This window comes from Chenopodium album, chromosome 10, assembly GCF_948465745.1.
Source record: "Chenopodium album chromosome 10, dcCheAlbu1.1, whole genome shotgun sequence".
In the NCBI taxonomy this organism is placed as follows: Eukaryota; Viridiplantae; Streptophyta; class Magnoliopsida; order Caryophyllales; family Amaranthaceae; genus Chenopodium; species Chenopodium album.
This window is the reverse complement of record NC_137843.1, coordinates 53,664,625-53,683,213: the sequence shown is the minus strand read 5'-3', so window position 1 is coordinate 53,683,213 and position 18,589 is coordinate 53,664,625. Positions and strand designations below refer to the sequence as shown.

At 34.7% G+C, this 18,589-nt stretch overlaps 1 protein-coding gene across 1 annotated transcript; it reads left to right on the top strand.

Moving 5' to 3' along the window:
* Positions 1 to 10,027: 10,027 nt before the first annotated feature.
* LOC145564110 (DEAD-box ATP-dependent RNA helicase 22-like) lies at positions 10,028 to 16,355 on the top strand. The gene is made up of 8 exons (XM_081624452.1): positions 10,028 to 10,267; positions 11,644 to 11,931; positions 12,171 to 12,293; positions 12,385 to 12,821; positions 13,049 to 13,376; positions 14,741 to 14,893; positions 15,791 to 15,842; positions 16,180 to 16,355. The coding sequence occupies exons 1-8, from the start codon at positions 10,172 to 10,174 to the stop codon at positions 16,224 to 16,226; spliced, it is 1,524 nt and encodes a 507-aa protein (XP_081480578.1). The 5' UTR covers positions 10,028 to 10,171; the 3' UTR covers positions 16,227 to 16,355.
* The last annotated feature ends 2,234 nt before the right edge of the window (positions 16,356 to 18,589 follow it).

The following is an 18,589-nucleotide window of genomic DNA, read 5'->3' as shown; positions in this document are numbered from 1 at the left end:
ATAATAACTAATATTTATAGATAATAATAATAATAACTAGATGAAGCCCGGGTTGTTTGATTTTTTTTAATTTTATTTATGAGCTAAAATTTGTTATATATTTAGATAAAATTCCTTATATTAAAAGATAATATTTAATATTTAATTAATTTAAACTTAAAAATCTTATTCGCCAATTTTGCTTAAATGGCATTTGAATTATTTAATTCTAAAAGAAATTAATAATCTCTTATTTAATTGGCTACTACTAAGATGTATAATCCTATATGGCGCGCTGAGAAAATCAGATCCTACGTGGCTCTCTAAAAACTCGGGAAAAAACTCCCCTTTAAATATATATATTAGATTAATGTTTTATATTATTTAACACATTTTCTAATGTTATAAAAAGAGTAAAAAAAACTTTTAAAAAATCAAATAATTATAATAACAGTACTGTAGACACCTAAAAATGTCTCCCTAAAACCAAACCCGATGATGAATACCTTTCACCGCCATTATTGGTCGGGTTGAGTATTTAATCTTTGGAGTGATTAAATCCATGTTCTATTCAATACATTTCATAAACCAATCTATTTCCTAGCTCCTCTCCCTAAACCATAACTTGTTATCCACTTTTCGTGTCCACAACGCAAAACCGAGAGAAACTGATTTTTTGGTCTTATAATTTTGATCCAATTATTATTTTGTTGGATAGGCCTTGAAATAAGCTTTCCAACCATATATCATAAGCCCAATTCCGAGCTATGACGAAAAAGATATGAGCAAAACACTTAACTCGGCCCAAAACTGACACCCTTCCACTAAAATGGCCATATATTAAAATATACAAATCATTTTGACCTGATTCTAATTGGGCTGGAAATTAGACTTGATAAGTTTTCCAATGATATATTATGTGCCTTATTCTAAGTTACGGATTAAAAGTTATGATGATTTTATAAACGGGTAAAAAACTGAAATTACCGCGTACAGTGTAAAAGCACCGTGTCACGGCGCCTGATGACGTGGCACGGTGCCTGATGCCGTGACACGGTACATTACAACGTGTCACGGTGCTATTTTCAATGTTTTTTCACGTGAATTCCATCAGGGCACGGTACCTATTTGCCGTGACACGGTATTTCTCACCGTGTCACGGTGCTTTTTCCGTGTAATTTCCGCATTTTCTCACGCACTTTTTTACCGTGACACGGTGGACTGTACCGTGCCACGGTGGACACTGTCGTGTCACGGGATTTTCTCGTGTCTTTTCCACGTAAACCCTTCACGCGTTTTCACTTCCCGTAGGTCAAATATGTCCTGCGCCACTCCAATTTTCCCCGCGTTACGGGATTTTCCCCCGTCTGATGGTGCTTGGCACCGTGTTGCGGTGTTATTTTTTAGGGTTTTTATCCATTTTAGGGTTCCGTGTGTTCCCTCTGCTTATTTTCCCTATAAATACCCCCCTCCTTTCTGCAGTTCGGGGCACAAAATCATTCTCTCTTCCTCTCTTTTACACCAAAAATCATTCTATTCTCTCTCTCCCATATTCTCAGCCTTAAACCTATATTCCTAATTACACCATTCTTCCCTTAAGCACTCCAATGAGTCCATACTTAACCCGAGGTTCCGTCCTTAAACCAAGGCATGAAAGGTACAAATAACTGAGGGTTTGGACCAATTCAAATCTACATTTATTTAATTTAATTTCCATTTGATTTATTATTTATTGAAGTTACAAACAGTTTATTCATGATGTAGCAATTTAAAGGAACGCGCGGAATGTGAGTAATTAATTAATTTAGCTACTCTTATTTTATTTTAATATTGCTAGTATCATGATTAGGTTATTTTATATTCGATTTGACTAACGCTATTATTGTTAAATTGCTTCCAATATTAATGTTTGTTCTATTATTATTTCTGATCACCATATTGCATGTTAAAGGGAATATGTAATTGAAAATCACGCCTAATAAGATAATTTGGACAACCGGCTTAGGTTCCTTTTTAATCTTGTTATTAAATCAAGTGATCACTAATATTTTAGAATTATGTGCTGCATTAATATTCAACCAATTTAGCTTAATAATAGTTTGGAGCGAATTGAATCTTTGTTTGTATGCCTTTGAGATCGCAGGAATCACTTTTCACTACAAGAATCGAGTAGAGGTCAATACGGGCGAACGTGACTCCATGACTCACTTCGTACCATCATCCCCGATCCTCCTTTCGTGGTTCCGAACCATATGGAGTTAGTAATCTCATGGATTATGAATGGGGTGTAACCTTCACGGGTCAATCGTTGTTGCCTATCGTTATCCCTTATACGTGACTGCCTTTTATGATCCGTGAACGGTTTACAAGTTCCTTAAAAACTTGTTGGCGGCTCCCTACTTTATTTGTCCCTAATCGTATTATGTCAATTCCCACTTCCTATGAGTGCCAAGCATATTCACAACATGCTTTAACGTAGGCGCATTTCGAGCGACGCCTACAAGTACAATAATAATAATAATAATAATAATAATAATAATAATAATAATAATGATGGTATTAATAGTAATAGTGCGATGATGATGATAATAATAATAATAATAATAATAATAATAATAATAAGGCCTAATCGGGGTTGGGTCAGTCTACGAATGGTAAATCTTAATGTTCTGTTCTTACTACCAAATGGGTGTTCCTTTGTTCTCCGTATCGACACCGTGTTCTGCTTGCTCAAGGGTTTTTGATGGGGATATTTATGGGGATTATAAATAAACTAGGTGCCTAGGGTTTTGTATACGCAATTGCAATTCAGTGATCAGTTTGATCAAACCCTAATTAGCAAACACGAAGCCTAACCCCTCTCAAACTCTCTCTCTCACGGCTCTCTCCTCCCCTCGGCACCGGTTGTGGTGGTTCGTGGTGGTCGACTTTGTCCATTAAAGGTGGTGATCGTGGTTTTCCCCTTCACTCGACCAATCTAGTGTTGGTGGACGACTCGTTCGAATCCCGTGGACTAAGTAGAGAAGCAACGCTTGGGGTTCTATTTTCTCCCTGATATGCCAGTTGAATTGCTTCATGGAGATCACGCTTCAAAGGTATGATTATGTGTCTAGTGTGTTATGCATGCGATCTTGGGATTAGGCGTTTTATGAATATGATTCATGTTTTTCCGCACTATAGTACCTATAAAGTCCTACAGGGTTCGCTATAGCTAGAGAGGTGGGGCCTAGATTGTATCTCGGGTCCCCACTAATTTCTTGTAAATTAATTGACTTTGTAGGTTTTTGTTATTTTCAATAATAATAATAATAATAATAATAATAATAATAATAATAATAATAATAATCTAATCTAATATATATAAATGAAGTAGACATTTTTCAAGAACGTTTGGCACGCCATATATGAAAAGGTATTATTTTGACCAATTAAAAATTAGATTTCTATTTTATTTTAGAATTAAAAAATTCACTTGCCACCTAAGAAAAAGTGAATAATGATAAAAAGTTATATTGCCACCTAGCTAAAAGTAACGAATTATATTTGATATCTAAAATTTCAATTCCACGTAGATTTAAACCACAAATAAAGTTATAAAAAAAAATTAAAGATAAGTGCACAAAATTATAAGATAAAATTTGATAATAGCGTTTATGATATGATTAAATTGGAAACAAAATAAAAATTTAATTAAAATAAAAAATAAAAAAGTATGATACCTATTATTATAAATAGACGCATCATACGACACCAGCAAAATTTCGTATCAATACAAATCAAGATCAAGTGAAATTTGTGTTAGTAATTTTGTGTCATTTTTAGATCATAATTTTTAGCTTAATTTTTAAAATTCATGCTTAAATTTATTTGTAATTATTACTTAAATTGTGTTATTTGGGATACGCGACGTAATAATTGTATGTTTATGTAATGTTTTGTTTACTGATTTTGTTTTCACATGCAAATCTAAATATCTAATTCAATTCAAGAATAAAATTCGACCAAAAATGATTTGAAAATCAATGTACGAGTTTTTAGCCTGTTTGACGTACTAAACTTCCGCAAACAAAATAACTTAATAAGTTCGAATATGGTCCTATTGAATTGAATGAAAAGGTATTTTTTATAAATTGTATACATAAATTAATTTTTTCATAAACATGTTTAGTTTTCTTATTAAATTTTTTATGAAGAAAAACAAAATTGGTGATTTAGATGACTTAATCAAGTTATTAAATTAATTTAATTTCTTATTTTTAATTACAAGGTGATTACGTTCATGCCTCACTTAAAGCCAACTTTGTTCAACACTTTCGTGCAAAATTGATTGAAGGAAAAGTTTACTCTGTTAGTTACCTTTTAATTGTTCCAAATAAGAAGCAATATCACGTTGTTAATGAAACTAAAATAATGATTCAGTTTTTCTAGAATAATGTTGTTCTAGCAATTAGGATGAAGTTGGTGGTTCTACTGAAATAAAAGATAAAAGGTATATATATATGTTTACATGGGATTGTGTATGTTTTTTTAGTATGTTATTATCAAAATATTTATTAGAAGAACCATAGTCCATTCGGATTGAAGCAATTATTTGACGGATGAGATACCAATCATACCATATTTATTTATTAATTATAAATGCAATTTTCACAAAAATAAAACTAATGAATAATAAAAACCATCCTTTTCTAGCAAGAAAATTAATCAAAATATTATATGGTTAATAATATTATTTTTTTTGTGATATTTAACATTTAAGTACTAGGATTTAAATTATTTTAAAAAAATAAAAAAATTATTATTTTTTTTAAAAAAAAAAAACTGAAAATTATCTTTAGATATTAGCAAATAATTTTTTTTAAAAAAAAATTATCTTTTGATATTAATGATTTTATTTAAATATATCCAATGAATGACGTGAAATTTTCATTAAAAAAAAAAACTTATAATGCAAGAAAAACTATACCCTATTTAAACATTTATGTGAATTTTATGTCAACAAATTTAAATAAAAAAAAACAAAATTGTTAGAGATTAATAAATCACAAGAAATATTCAAAACAAAATATAAAAAAACCGTGCATTGCACGAGATTTCATCTAGTAATAATAATAATAATAATAATAATAATAATAATAATAATAATAATAATAATAATAATAATAATAATAATAATAATAATAATAATAATAATAATGAAATCTGTTCTACTCTATCCATAAGGTCAAAAGAACATGGCCTAACTTGTACTCGATACTAATTGAGTAGTAGGATTAATTGTCACTCCAATTAATATATCTTTTACATGTTTCTCGCTCAATCAAAAGCATGCTCTAATGCTCTATCTGTTTTTAAGGATTATTTTGTTGCTAATATTAGATAAAATGTTTATAAACAAAAATAATATGTACAGTAGTATACAAAAATTAATATAGAGTAAATAAATTATCTGCAATTATTACAAAGGGATGAGAGTAAAATTTTAATCGTAATAGCATGAAGAATGTTGTTCATTTATCCATCGTCACAAAATTCACGAGTTAAGTATAAAACAAGGGACTCAATTGTTGCAAAATATGGGGAAAGGGGACTCAATTTATTTTATAGAGGAAAAAGGGACTGGGCTAGAACGGGCTTGGGCTATCGGTGGGTTTTAACTAATTAAGGGAAAGAATTGAGTCCCCTTGGTTAAATAATTGAGTCCCCTTAGTTAACCAATAATAAAAAAGTATATTTTTGTTTCAAAAAAAAAAAAGTATATTTTTATTTATTTTTTAATAATATTTTACTTTGCAAAGAATTGAGTCCCTGCCTCTTTTTGGGAACAAAAGCAGAGCATCGTCACTTTCATTGCTCTCCTTTTGTCCTTAATGGTTTGGATGAAAGCCAAATTTGGAATTGCAACGAAATTGCGGCAAAGAGCATCAAGAGGTACGTATTTCTTCTAATTAATTGTTTTATTTGTTTGGATTTACATAATTGAGATATATTTTTAGGTTGTTCGTTTGCCAGCATAATTGGTAGGGTTTATGTACTTAGTGAAATTCATGCATTAGTACTCTTTAAAACTTTGATTATGCCTTAAATGGTGATGAATTATGGTTTTTGTTTTGTAATTCTTGCTCTGTACGATTTGGTGATGTATCTTTTGCTTGTTTTGGGGTTTTAAATTTTTTAATTTTATTTTTTATCATTGTTATCAGAAACATTGATTATCGTTCCGAAAAAAAATAAGCAGAATCATTGAGTGATAATGTTTGGGGATGGAAATGGATGCAAGTAGGATGCTCATGATTTTTTTTTTTTTTTTTTTTTTTTTTTTTTTTTGCTATAATGGGCTAATATGCTAATGTTTGCTGCTGTATGTATCAACTTATTTTGTACTTATAATGTCAATGTTTATAATGACAAAGTAATTTTGAAGTATTTGTAACACTCTGCCATTGCTTTGACATGCCAATATAATGTAATTATTTATTGATTATTAATGGAATGACTTAATGATATTCATTGGAAATTTGTGTTGAGTTGGATGTGTTTTATTATTGATTGTATTTTTCTTGTCTGATCTTATAGATAATGGAAGTCATCCCTATGACAATTGTAGTTCACTATGGTGGTGATTGGAAGCATAATCAAGGATTGGAATATGTTGGGGGAAAATTTAGAATATTTGATGAAATACCTATTGGTTTCAATGCAAATGGAATGAGAAAAATAATAGATAGCTTAGGTTATGATGACATAATTAAGGTGCACTACAGTGATCCAAGTAAACCAATGAGCACAGGAGTGAGATTTATGAGTTATGATGATGCAAACTTCACAAAGTTTGTTAGTTTGTTGACACATTATAGGATAATGGACGTGTACACAGAGCATGAAGACAATAGTGAGACCGATGAGGGTGAGGGTTCTGGACAGGTTGATGGTACTAATTGTAGTGCGGGGGCCGAGGCTACAGTGCATGTTAGTAGTGAAGATGAAGCTGACTATGATGAAGAGGGTAGTGATGCCGATGATGAAGAGGTTAGGGAGGCAAGGGAGGAACTCAGAAAGCATAATAAAAAAGAGAGAGAGGTTCAGATTGAGCTAGAAAGTATAAGAAATTCTCAGGGCATGACAGGAGATGATGCAAATCCATTTGAAGACACATCTGGTGAAAGTGATGACTGCCCGGACAGTCCAACAAAGTCTGAAGATGAGGCGGATTTTGGAAATTTAGTAGCAGACACCCCTCCAAAAAAAAGTAAGAAGCCTATGACACACTCATCTCACATGCAAACCCTTAGGATTGATGATGGAAAACATTTCTTTATTGGACAGCAGTTTGAGGATGCAGTAGAGTTCGGAAAAGGACTTACTCATTACTGTGTAACTCAGGGAAGGGATTTGATTTTCACAAAAAACTCTAAGCAGAGGATTGGGGCCAAATGCAAAGCTTTTGATAGAGCATGTCCTTGGTATATTTGGGCATCTGTATGCAAAGACAAGGGCACGATGATTGTCAAGACATTAATACCAAAGCACACTTGTGGGAGAGTGCCTAATGTACGCAAACTGAGGTCTAAATGGATTGCAGAACACTACCATAAGAAGTTTAGAATCAACCCTTATGTAAAATGTCAGGAGATAGTAGACACGATATGGTCTGAGTATGGAATTCAGATTAGTCTTTACATTGCCATGAGAGCTAGAAACATAGCCAAAGAACTTATTATTGGTGAGTACAAACATCAGTACTCCATGTTATATAGGTATGCTGCTGAAATAATGAAATCTAACCCAAACAACACTGTCAAGTTTGGGCTGAATCAAGGACAATTCAAAAGGATGTACATCTGTTTTGACTCTATAAAAAAGGGCTTTCTTGCTGGTTGTAGACCTTTCGTTGGTGTGGATGGGTGCTTTCTAAAAGGACCATTTGGTGGTCAACTTCTTGTAGCCGTAGGAAGGGATGGAAACAACCAAATGTTTCCCCTAGCTTGGGCATGTGTGGAGGTTGAGGACACAGACACGTGGGAGTGGTTTTTAGAGCTTCTTGCAGTGGACCTAGGGACAATGGATGGGTATGGTTATACAGTGATGTCTGATCAACAAAAGGGCCTATTAAAGGCAATATCTAATGTATTACCACAAGCGGAAACTAGAGTTTGTGCAAGACATGTGTACTGTAATTTCAGGACCAAGTTTGGGGGTGGACTACAATATAGAAGGGCATTCTGGAAAGTGGCAAAGAGTTCCACAGAGAATGAGTTTAATGCCAACATGGAGCTCTTCTCTTCCATTAATGATGAAGCTGCTGCTGATTTGCTAAATAGGAATTACAAGAAATGGGTGAGGGCATTCCAAAGCCCTCAGTCAAAATGTGATTGCATTGACAATTATATGAATGAGGTTTTCAATGCCTACATCCTTTCATCAAGGCATAAACCAATCATAACAATGCTTGAGGATATAAGGGAGGGATTGATGGTGAAAATGCAGAAGAAAAGAGACTACCTTGCTAAACAAGAGGTCTTACTATGTCCTAGAATACAAAAGGGACTTGAATATTCAAAGGTTGTTGCCGGGGATGGATTGCATATTGGGATGGGAACTTCAAGTATGGTGTAAGGGAAGGGGGAACACAAGTCAGGTTTGTTGTGAGCCTACTAGATAGGACATGTAGCTGCAATGTGTGGCAATTGAGGGGTTATCCATGTAGACATACAGTGACAGCAATATGGAAGGCTATGGAACACCCTGAACACTATGTTCATGAGTGGCTCACCAAGGATAAGTACTTACAAGCATATCAATTTCCATTAGAGCCGTTAAATGGCCCTAATGAATGGCCAGAATGCTCCCATAACCTACAAATATTTGCCCCTCCTGTAAAAATTGTCAAGCACAGGAGAACTTATAAGAGGAAAGCTTCTGCTGGCGAGCTCACAGGGGGGATCAAGATGTCAAAGAAGGGGATGCAACATAAGTGCAGCAATTGTAAACAAGTAGGCCATAAAAAGACTACCTGCCCCATGCTTCCTACCCAGCAAAATCAACCTGAAGTTGCCACTCAACAATCTCAGACATCGATACCCATGCACAACCGAGGATTCGGGGTCTATACTTATCCTAATGGCTATCAAAGACAGGCAGTGGTATGTACATTTATACAATTAGATCGAGTACTACATTTATATAATATTAAACTAACTCCCTTTTATTCATACTATTTCTTAGCAAATTAACACAAGAGGAAATCAATCATTAGCTTCATCACAAGTCACAACAGAAACCTCTACTCAGGTACATCACTTAAACATAATTAGAAATCCTAAGATAAAAATATATAAGATATAAGATTACAGTTCATAACTTATTTTTTTATTTTTTTAATATAATTTTCAGGGCTCTGCAAGCCTTCATTGATAGTACTAATGTGTGCTTCTGCTACAAAGGAAAGACAAATAAGCTACAGACCATGAAGATGAAGAACATGCTTTGCTTTTTATTTTTTTTTTCTTTTTAATTATTATTGAAAGAATTATTTTTTTGGATAACAAATATTAAAAAAAAAAAAAAACCAAAGCTTTTGTTGTTTTGTTGTTGCACTCTCTTAATTTCAAACAATTATACTTTTGAGACAATCAGCAAGAATAATTAATGAAGGGATTAAATTCATTTGGTTAATCAAGGCAATAATGAGGGGACTTAATTCTTTACAAGGGACTTAATTCTTCTTGAGAAAAAGGTGAGTTAAGTCACCAGAAAACACCCCCTTTAATCGGAAATTTAACCCCAGTCCCCTTTTCCTCTATAAAATAAATTGAGTCCCCTTTCCCCATATTTTGCAACAATTGAGTCCCCTGTTTTATACTTAACTCCAAAATTCACGAAGAGGGTTTAAGCAAGTTGCTCATTACAACCCCATCAAACCTAAAACCCTCTTATCATCAATCACTCAAACTCTGAAGTCTGAATGAAAGATTTCATTCAAAACCCTAATTAAATTAAAACCCCAGAAAAATGCAACAAGTTTGCAAATTCTACAGACAACCTTCAATTCTATCTCCCTTCTTTCTATCTCCTCCACCGCCATTTTTGTCCTCCATTAAGCTTGTTTCTTTGAGACCTCTTTATCACAAGCACACCACCATCACCATTAAAGCTTTTGCTACTGCAACTGCAGCTTCTGAAGCTGTTAACAATGGCGGCAGCAACAGTAGCAGTGATGAAACCTTCTTTGCTAACGACGCCGTTTCGTGGGCTTGTCTTGGTGTTTCTGAAAAGCTCTCTCATTCAGGTTTTTCTGCTTTACTCTTTTTTTTTTTTTTTTTTTTTTTTTTTTTTTTTTTTTTTTAAATTGAAATTTTGATTTGCGCATTTGATAATTTGGGAAGTTTGAAAATTGTAAATTTTATTATGTTATGGATGTGTATTTTGAATATTTTTGGCAATTGGTTATGGAATTTATGTTACTCGGGCTATTCGTTTAATCTAAAAAGTACTCGTGTTGGATCCTGGACACTCTAACATGGGTATGGACAACTGGACACCTCATTTAAACCAAGAACATGGAAAATTTTCATTAAAAATTTTAGTCACAAGAGAGGGAATCATATAGTCATACCTCTGTCATCAGCATGTTTGAATCTTTGTTTATGTATTTTAGTTTAAGTTGGATTAAGTGTGGATGTAGATATGCAGAAATATAAATTATAGATTTTTGAGGATTGGATTTCTGTTGATAAATATGCATAGTGAATTAACTGAATATTTTGTTGAAGCCTCTTCGATCAATGCATTTTCGGGTTATGTTTTTCAAGTGATGGAGTTTTCAACAAACTTTTAGTAAGAACTGAATCACGAGGAAATGCCCCATAAAGTTTAGGAATGAAGAGTGATTGTTGACAACCACTTATTGATTATGAGATAGGGCGAGGCTCCAAGCTTTCTCGAGTTGGAAGCCCCTATATTAATCTTAGTTCTTGCAATTTGCAAACTTTATTAACTAGTAGATCATGTGTTTTTTTTAAAGCAATATTCGATGGTTATGTTATCAGGCTTGAAAAAATTTCTATTAATTTTTGCCACCTTATTTAGACGCACATCATAGTGTATGGGTTCTTTTAAATTTATTGTCCTCACTGATGGCAAAAATCAAGCTTTGCATTAGAATGGACTAAATATGATGTCTCTCAGTCTCTCACTTTCTCTGGCTATCCTCTGCCCTATTTGTTTTGAAAATTTGAAGTCACAAATTGCAATCCAGTCCAGTTATAGGTTTTGCAACGAGTTGCAATTGTTGGGGTAATACATTTGACAACCTATTACCTATATGGCTAAATGCCATTAGTTGGAGCCCTGTGATTCTGTAATTGTAGTTTACACTAAGATACACTTGACAAATAAAGACACTTTAGGTTAAACCAATGTTGTTCTTTAATTAGCATGCTAAATTGGTTAAAATCTAGATCATTAGATTGGGTTTGAAAGTTCCTCTCATACTATATCCGTATATAATCTAATTGTCATTCTTAAATTAGATAGTGATACATTCCGGGGTAGAGACAAATTATGTGAGTTAAGTGAAAAAGGGAAAGTTCGGCTTCAGTTGTTGAACCGGCCAAATACTATATGATGTATTCTATGTTAACCGGAATTTATATTGTTATTCAGGCTGCTTGCATACCATCCATACTGTCAGGAAAAGACACAGTTGTTGCTGCAGAGACAGGAAGTGGTAAAACACATGGTTATCTTGTCCCATTGGCTGAGAAGCTTCTTCATGCACGCAGTGACCCTGGGCTAGGAGCTCCTGTTCTTGGAAAAAATCATCTCTCGCAGCTTTCTCTTGTTCTCTGCCCTAATGTTATGCTTTGTGAGCAAGTGGTTCGCATGGCTAACTCTCTCTGTGGTGACAATGGTGAACCCCTCCTCAGAGCAGCTGCAGTGTGTGGGAAGCAGGTAATACTCTTGTATAGTTTTGTGTGGTTTTCTTCAGTATTTTGGTTGTCTGATGATTATGAAAAATTTATACTTTGCTAGAATCTTAATATATATAGATCCCTTTGGTGATTTTAGGCTCACACTGTTGTGGTTGTCTTAATCTGAGAAAATAGGGTGCAATATTAAGCCGAGGTTTCCTGGTTTGTGGAAAAGGTTATTTTGGGATTACCTCTCACGTGTGAGAATTTCTCTTGTAGGGATGGCCTCATAAGAAACCGGACATTATTGTCTCTACACCTGTTGCTCTTTTGAATTATCTCTATGATGTTGATCGAGAAAGAAATCGTCAGTTTAACTTTGTGCGTGGGGTGAAACATGTGGTAAGTTAACTGGTAGCTTTACTCTATCCTATCTAAAGTCTATAAAAAGCACTAAATATATCATTCTTACTTTTGGTGCACTAAATGACAGGTGTTTGATGAAGCTGATCTGTTACTTTGTGGTAGCTTCCAAAATCAAGTTGTTCGTCTCATAAACATGCTTCGTTTTGATGAGAAGCTGTTGTCGCGATCAAAGAATAGTGCATCCGAGGAAACAAAAGAGTTGAATTCTGACCTCCAGTTATCATTTGATTGTGAAGATGAAGATGATAAGGACATCGATATTTCCATGGAAGAAGAAATTGTTGAGGATGGTACATCGGTAGATTTGGTAGAAGAGGTACCTGTGTCTGGTGTGAGAAAGGGCTGGAGAAGAAGTCGTGAATATTATGAACGTAGTAAGCAGTATATCTTTGTTGCGGCAACTCTTCCAGTAAATGGAAAGCAAACAGCAGGTGGAATCTTGAAACGGATGTTTCCAGGTGTTAGCTGGGTCAGTGGAAATTATCTTCATTACCACAACCCTAGGTAACACCTGTACAATTGACTCTATTGTGTGTTTCCATCTTAATTTCCTTATTAATTTCCATTTTCTGCTTGTTATTTATGCTTCTTCCTATTTGATTGGTTCAATTATGTCCTGTGCGTAATTCTAGAATGTGATCGTTTGTCAATATTTAAGAGTGCCTAGTGTAGACTATGTTTTCTCTAGGACTTGTTAAAGTTTATCATATGGTTGCTTTTTGGTGCTTCAGGTTAGAGCAGAAGTGGGTAGAAGTTTCTATAGATACTCAAGTTGATGCTCTTATAAATGCAGTAAATCAAGGTGTCAACTACAGTTCGCAGGCTTCTGATTCTGCTATTAATAGGACAATGGTGTTTGCAAATACTGTTGAGGCAGTAGAATCAGTCGCTAAGATATTGCAGACTGCCGGGATCCAATGTTTCTGCTACCATAGGAACAGCTCCCTTGAAGAGTCTACAAAGAATTTAGTTGAATTCAGAGAAAGGGGTGGTGTGCTAGTGTGTACGGATGCCGCAGCTCGTGGTCTTGACATCCCCAAGATATCACACGTTATTCAGGTATTTGCTATGACTTCATGCTGCTATTGTTATCACTTAGTTTTTATCAAATTCTAGATAAATTATTATCATACTTGAATGATTTTGGACTTACTATAAAGAAGGAAGTGTGCATTTCTGATGTTTTGTGATGAAAATCCATCTAAAATAAGTAGCAATATAAAATTACGAGATTTCTCTGTGTTATTCCTCTCCAAATAAGCCCACAAAATTACCTGTTTAACTAGTACCTTTTTATTTGTGGTTTGCTTTGTAGAAGTAATTCATACTAGTATTTGACAAGGGTGGAAAATTTTTCGTTTTCTGTTTTTATGATACGCTAATGCCGTTTCTTTCAAGTTATTGATATTTGTGGAATTGTAGCTAAGATTGAATTGATCTGGAGGTTTCCCTTTCAAAGTTGTATAGTAGTGGAAAGTGATAGATTGATAAATTAAAAATGAGGTTCCTGGTGTAGAACTTCCAACTTTGGTGCTCAGTTCAAAATCTCTTAAAAGTTAATGATCTGATATAGCATTGATTCATTGAGGTCATGCTCTAGAAATCAGATTATCTTTTGCCTAGACCTCAATTTTGATAGTCTTGTGATAATCACATTTCCATACCAGCTCCAATAAGCATATTTTGAGTTGACATGGAAATGTGATTCCCGTTAGCTGAATAAGAACATTTGCTTAAACCTTCAAACGTAAGGGACTAAAGGTACGCATCCATTTGACTTCCATCAAAGTCTGCATTTGGGTCCTTCATTAACAAATGTATTAGAAAATTTTGTACCCTTTAACTAAATGGTTTGAAACACCAGTTCATACAGAACAATCCTGCATCAAATAGTCTTTATTGAACCTTTCAAAACTATGCTATTCAAGCTTTTTGTTCCATTATGAGGTATGAGCGCATGACCCTTGGACGATATAACAGATTCCATAGTGACTAATAATGTCAAATTTCCTCTTTAAGACCCATGTCTGATTCCACTTAGATCCATACACTATCCCATTGTATGAGGTATGACCTTTGGACAATATAACTTGGATACTTCAGTGACTGAGAACGTCGAAAATCCTCTGTGAGACCCCTGTCTGATTTCACTCAGACCCATGTTCTGTCCATCAAATCCTTGCAAGTAATGTTAGAAAACTATCTTTGCAAAAAACAAGATTTTTTCCAGCTTACCTACAAGTTCTGATGGTTTTACCTCTCTGTTTATTATTTTAAGCACATCTCAATTCTTGGGTTGCCTTTCAAAAGCTGTCCAGTGCTGGTAGCTTAGTATGCCAATATAATGCAGATATATTCTTTTTGAGTGCCTTCTCCTTCTCTGTCTCTCTTTCTATCAAAATTGATTTGTATTTTTGTTCCAGGCGGAATTCGCTTCTTCTGCTGTGGATTTCCTGCATAGAGTTGGTCGTACAGCCAGAGCAGGTCAACATGGTCTTGTGACAAGCTTATATAGTGAACAGAATTGTGATCTTGTAGCTGCAGTCCGAGAAGCAGAAGAGCTTGGAAAGCCAGTGGTATTCCTCAAACCATATACATTATGCTAATATAACAAACCCCTCTTGTGACCTTTAAAAGAAAGGGAAAAAAAGGAGGTTTTCCACGTGGATGTTTGAAAAATACAAGCCTGGCTGTGTGGACTGTTGAGTGTATCCATTACATCAACATGACCTACCAGACCTTGATGGCTTCATTTTCTAGTCAGATTTAGCAATTGTGACCATTTGGGATGACAAACCTAGGGCTGAGGTGGGCTTGAATATAGCTCTCTATTTCAGGCCTCAATTCTCTAGTGGGACCTATCCTTACCACCAGGTCGACCGCCTTCAACCCCAACCTCCCCCCCCCCTCCCCAACACACACACACACTAAGGCCCTGTTCACTTCACCTTAAAAAAATAATATTCAGTAAAAATAATTTCAGTTCAGTAAAAATAAGTTCAATTCAGTAAAAATAATTTCAGTTCAGTAAAAATCAGAATGTAAAGAAGAAATATAATAGAGATTCAGTAAAAATAATTTCAGTTTAGCAAAAATAATTTCAGTTCAGTAAAATTAATTTCAGTTCAGTAAAAATAATTTGAATTCAGCAAAAATAATTCTAGTTCAGTAAAAATAATTTCAGTTCAGCAAAAATAAAGTGAAGTGAACGGGGCCAAAAAAAATGTTTACACCTGTGAGGCATCTGCTAATGTGATGTCAGTGTTGCCTTTTGTGTAGGAGGTTAGGGGTCAGGTCTTGTGGCTTCCTTATTCCACTATATACGGCATTTTGAAAGAAAGGGTTCTTGTTTCCTTGGGTCTAGGAATAGTGGGTGTTATTATTTTCATGCAAGCCCCATGCATAATTCCTAAAAGTTTAAGGTTTCTTTCAGATACATCTGAGTTTGTTTTTTATTTTCCTTATTATTTCAGGAGACGGCATTTAGCAGGAAAAGAGGCTTTCGGAATAAGCTAAAGAAGAGAGGTGAGGTTTTCTTGCCTTGAGGCAGAGAGTTTGATTTTATTAACAAACCACTGCTGCCCGGTTATTATCATAATCTTGCTTAGGATAGCGTATTGAAAAAGGAAGAGGCCTACCATGTTTAGACTTGTCGATAGCGTTGTAAACTGGTTGAAATTGGAAATAGGTTGCAATTTTGAGTGTAGTAAGCCAAATTGGACAAGCTATAGCGTATACGGCTATACCCATAATCAGTTGGCAACAACATTACAACTTATCACTTACCAATGCTATCATATTACGTTTTAGCTTCTTATTCAATCAGTTTAAGCTGAAACTTCTATGTTTCCATTGGAAACAGGTCGGAACAAGGCTAGGGATGCATCCCCTGTTGCTGAAGTCCTGTAACATGATATCAAATTTTGGCGTAATAGAGAGGTGAAATTATTTTACCTGACTTTTTAATGTAACTTATTCAATTCTCACTGTGTACATAATTTCTTTTCTGATAATATCAATGAAAAAGATGTTACATGATTGGGATCTCTCTTTTTTTTTTTTTTTTTTTTTTTTTGTTTATTTTCATCTTAATAGGCCCGACAACAAAGCATAAAACAGCTTTTATTTTATTTATTTATTAAATAAAAAACTTTACCAACAACTCAAACAACAGTATTGATTGCAACCCAAACTTGGCCTATTGATAACAACAACTTTTGTGTGCGGCTGGCCATAATGTGTGGCCAGCTGACATACACTAACCCTTGATCGACGAGTAACCTTGAGTAACCCCTAACCGACTGAGTAACCCTTGACCAACACAGTAACCCCTATAGCACTAACATACTAACCCCTATAGCACTAACAAAGTAACCCCCATAATGGTTGCCAGCCACATATAAAAGTTTTTGTATTGATAAAGGTTGTATTTTTTAACTTTGAAGTTGGGGTTTTCCACCATTTAGAGGCATTTTGGGGATGGAAATTCCTTACCCCACTCCCAAAGAGCCTAGGCATGCTAGATTGCTGGCCAGCCTAGCCTAGATCAGGTGTTCCATGTGGGGTTTTCGCCTAGTATGGCAGTTTGCTCCCCCCCCAGGGGGAAAAAAAACACTGCAGACTGACATCAGTGCTACACAAGATCACTGCTTAATTTTACTCGTAGTTAACTATATTATCTCCAGAATTTTACCTACACCAACAAAGGAGGTTCCAGACTTTTAGAGACTGTAGATTAGTTTATGTATTTTGAGGGGGGGAAACTGTAATCTGTCTATATACTTAGCTAGTTAGCTTTATTTATAGTCCTTTGTCATCTGCTTTCCTTCACACTTGACAAACCACTCTAAAGAATGTGATGCTGTAGAGAGTGTTTTCAGCTTCTACGAACCTTTGTACCTGACATAAGGTTTTGTCAACAAATTTTTTTCACTTTGATATTAACCTTGAAATCATCTTGATTGTGGGTTTTCATGTACAATCAAAGATATATGGTGCATGCACTGCATCTGGGAGTACTCAGAATGGTACTACCATCCCGATGCATGCCAGGCGCGTGATGTGAATTTTAGATGTCACGACCGGGTAAGTCTATGGTCAGCAATTTGTCGTCACATTTATATTTTGCATTTTTGCAAAATTAAGTTCAACCACGACTTCAAAGCTTATGATAAATGAATTGTGGAGGGAAAAAAAAACCTCTTTTAGCATACACCAATAATGCTAATTTAATAGCCAATTGCTCCATTTTATTAAAATGTCATAATTCACAATGATTACACTAAAACATGACAGATTTTTCCTGTTGTTTGTATGTGGTTATGTGACTATTAACTATTACTAGTATTTGCGGATGGAAGGAATATATTAAATGTTTTCTTTTTCTCTTTAATCTACCTTTTTCATAGAAAGTTAAGGAAGATGCACATATTGATATATGGTGAAAATGGAATGCATGTCATATCACTCCAAAGGGGGTAATTAAGGGTTGTTCTGTCTATAACTTTGACATGAATGTGTTATAGCTGCGAGTCAGTGACCAATAATGCTTAATTTGCTAGCTATAGAGTCCTTATAAAGTTTAACAGGCATTTTACAAGGGAATTGGGTAAGCCAGATATTTTTCACGCCATTTTTAACAGCCAAACGTTCATAACGAGGGAATTGATGCTCCGTTATTTCCTACCAAATTCATTGACAAAGGATCACAAGGGAGCAAACTCAGTGACCCACAGATCTATCAAGGGACCCGGGTCAGACAATGATCACACTATAACTACCCAGCTTGATAATGCCAAATTCAAATCTGGCATGATGAACTTTCACATCATCATTTGAATGGTACTTGGCTCTGCAACATTGGCTAGTGCCATACTATAGGCATTTGCTAGTGTTAGGGTGGATATGTATAACGTGTTTTGTTCGTATGTACGTTCTTGTGCAGGTCTATAGCAACTTCAATGGTCCATTTGCAATTTTGCATTGCTATTTAGCTATGTAGTCCATTTGCTTCCCTTGGTATATCTAGTGAAAGCATAAGCAGGCATCTGATGCTGTTAAGTGTTTTCAGTGCCCTTTAATCCGATATTAGGCCTTGACAACAGATTTCACTTCGATATTCATCATGCATCTCGGAGTAGGTTAAGTGGTGGTGGGTAAATTACTTTGCTACTACTCAGCGGTTGATAATTACCTCCCGATAAATCAGTAGATGATTTTAAATTACATAGCGCTAATGCAGTAGCTTATTCGTATCTTTTTTTAATAGTACA

Coding starts and splice junctions, on each gene's coding strand:
- LOC145564110 (XM_081624452.1), top strand. CDS start 10,172: ATGGCGGCAGCAACAGTAGCAGTGATGAAACCTTCTTTGCTAACGACG. Junction 11,932..12,170: donor CTGCAGTGTGTGGGAAGCAG/GTAATACTCTTG, acceptor TTTCTCTTGTAG/GGATGGCCTCATAAGAAACC. Junction 13,377..14,740: donor AGATATCACACGTTATTCAG/GTATTTGCTATG, acceptor TTTTTGTTCCAG/GCGGAATTCGCTTCTTCTGC.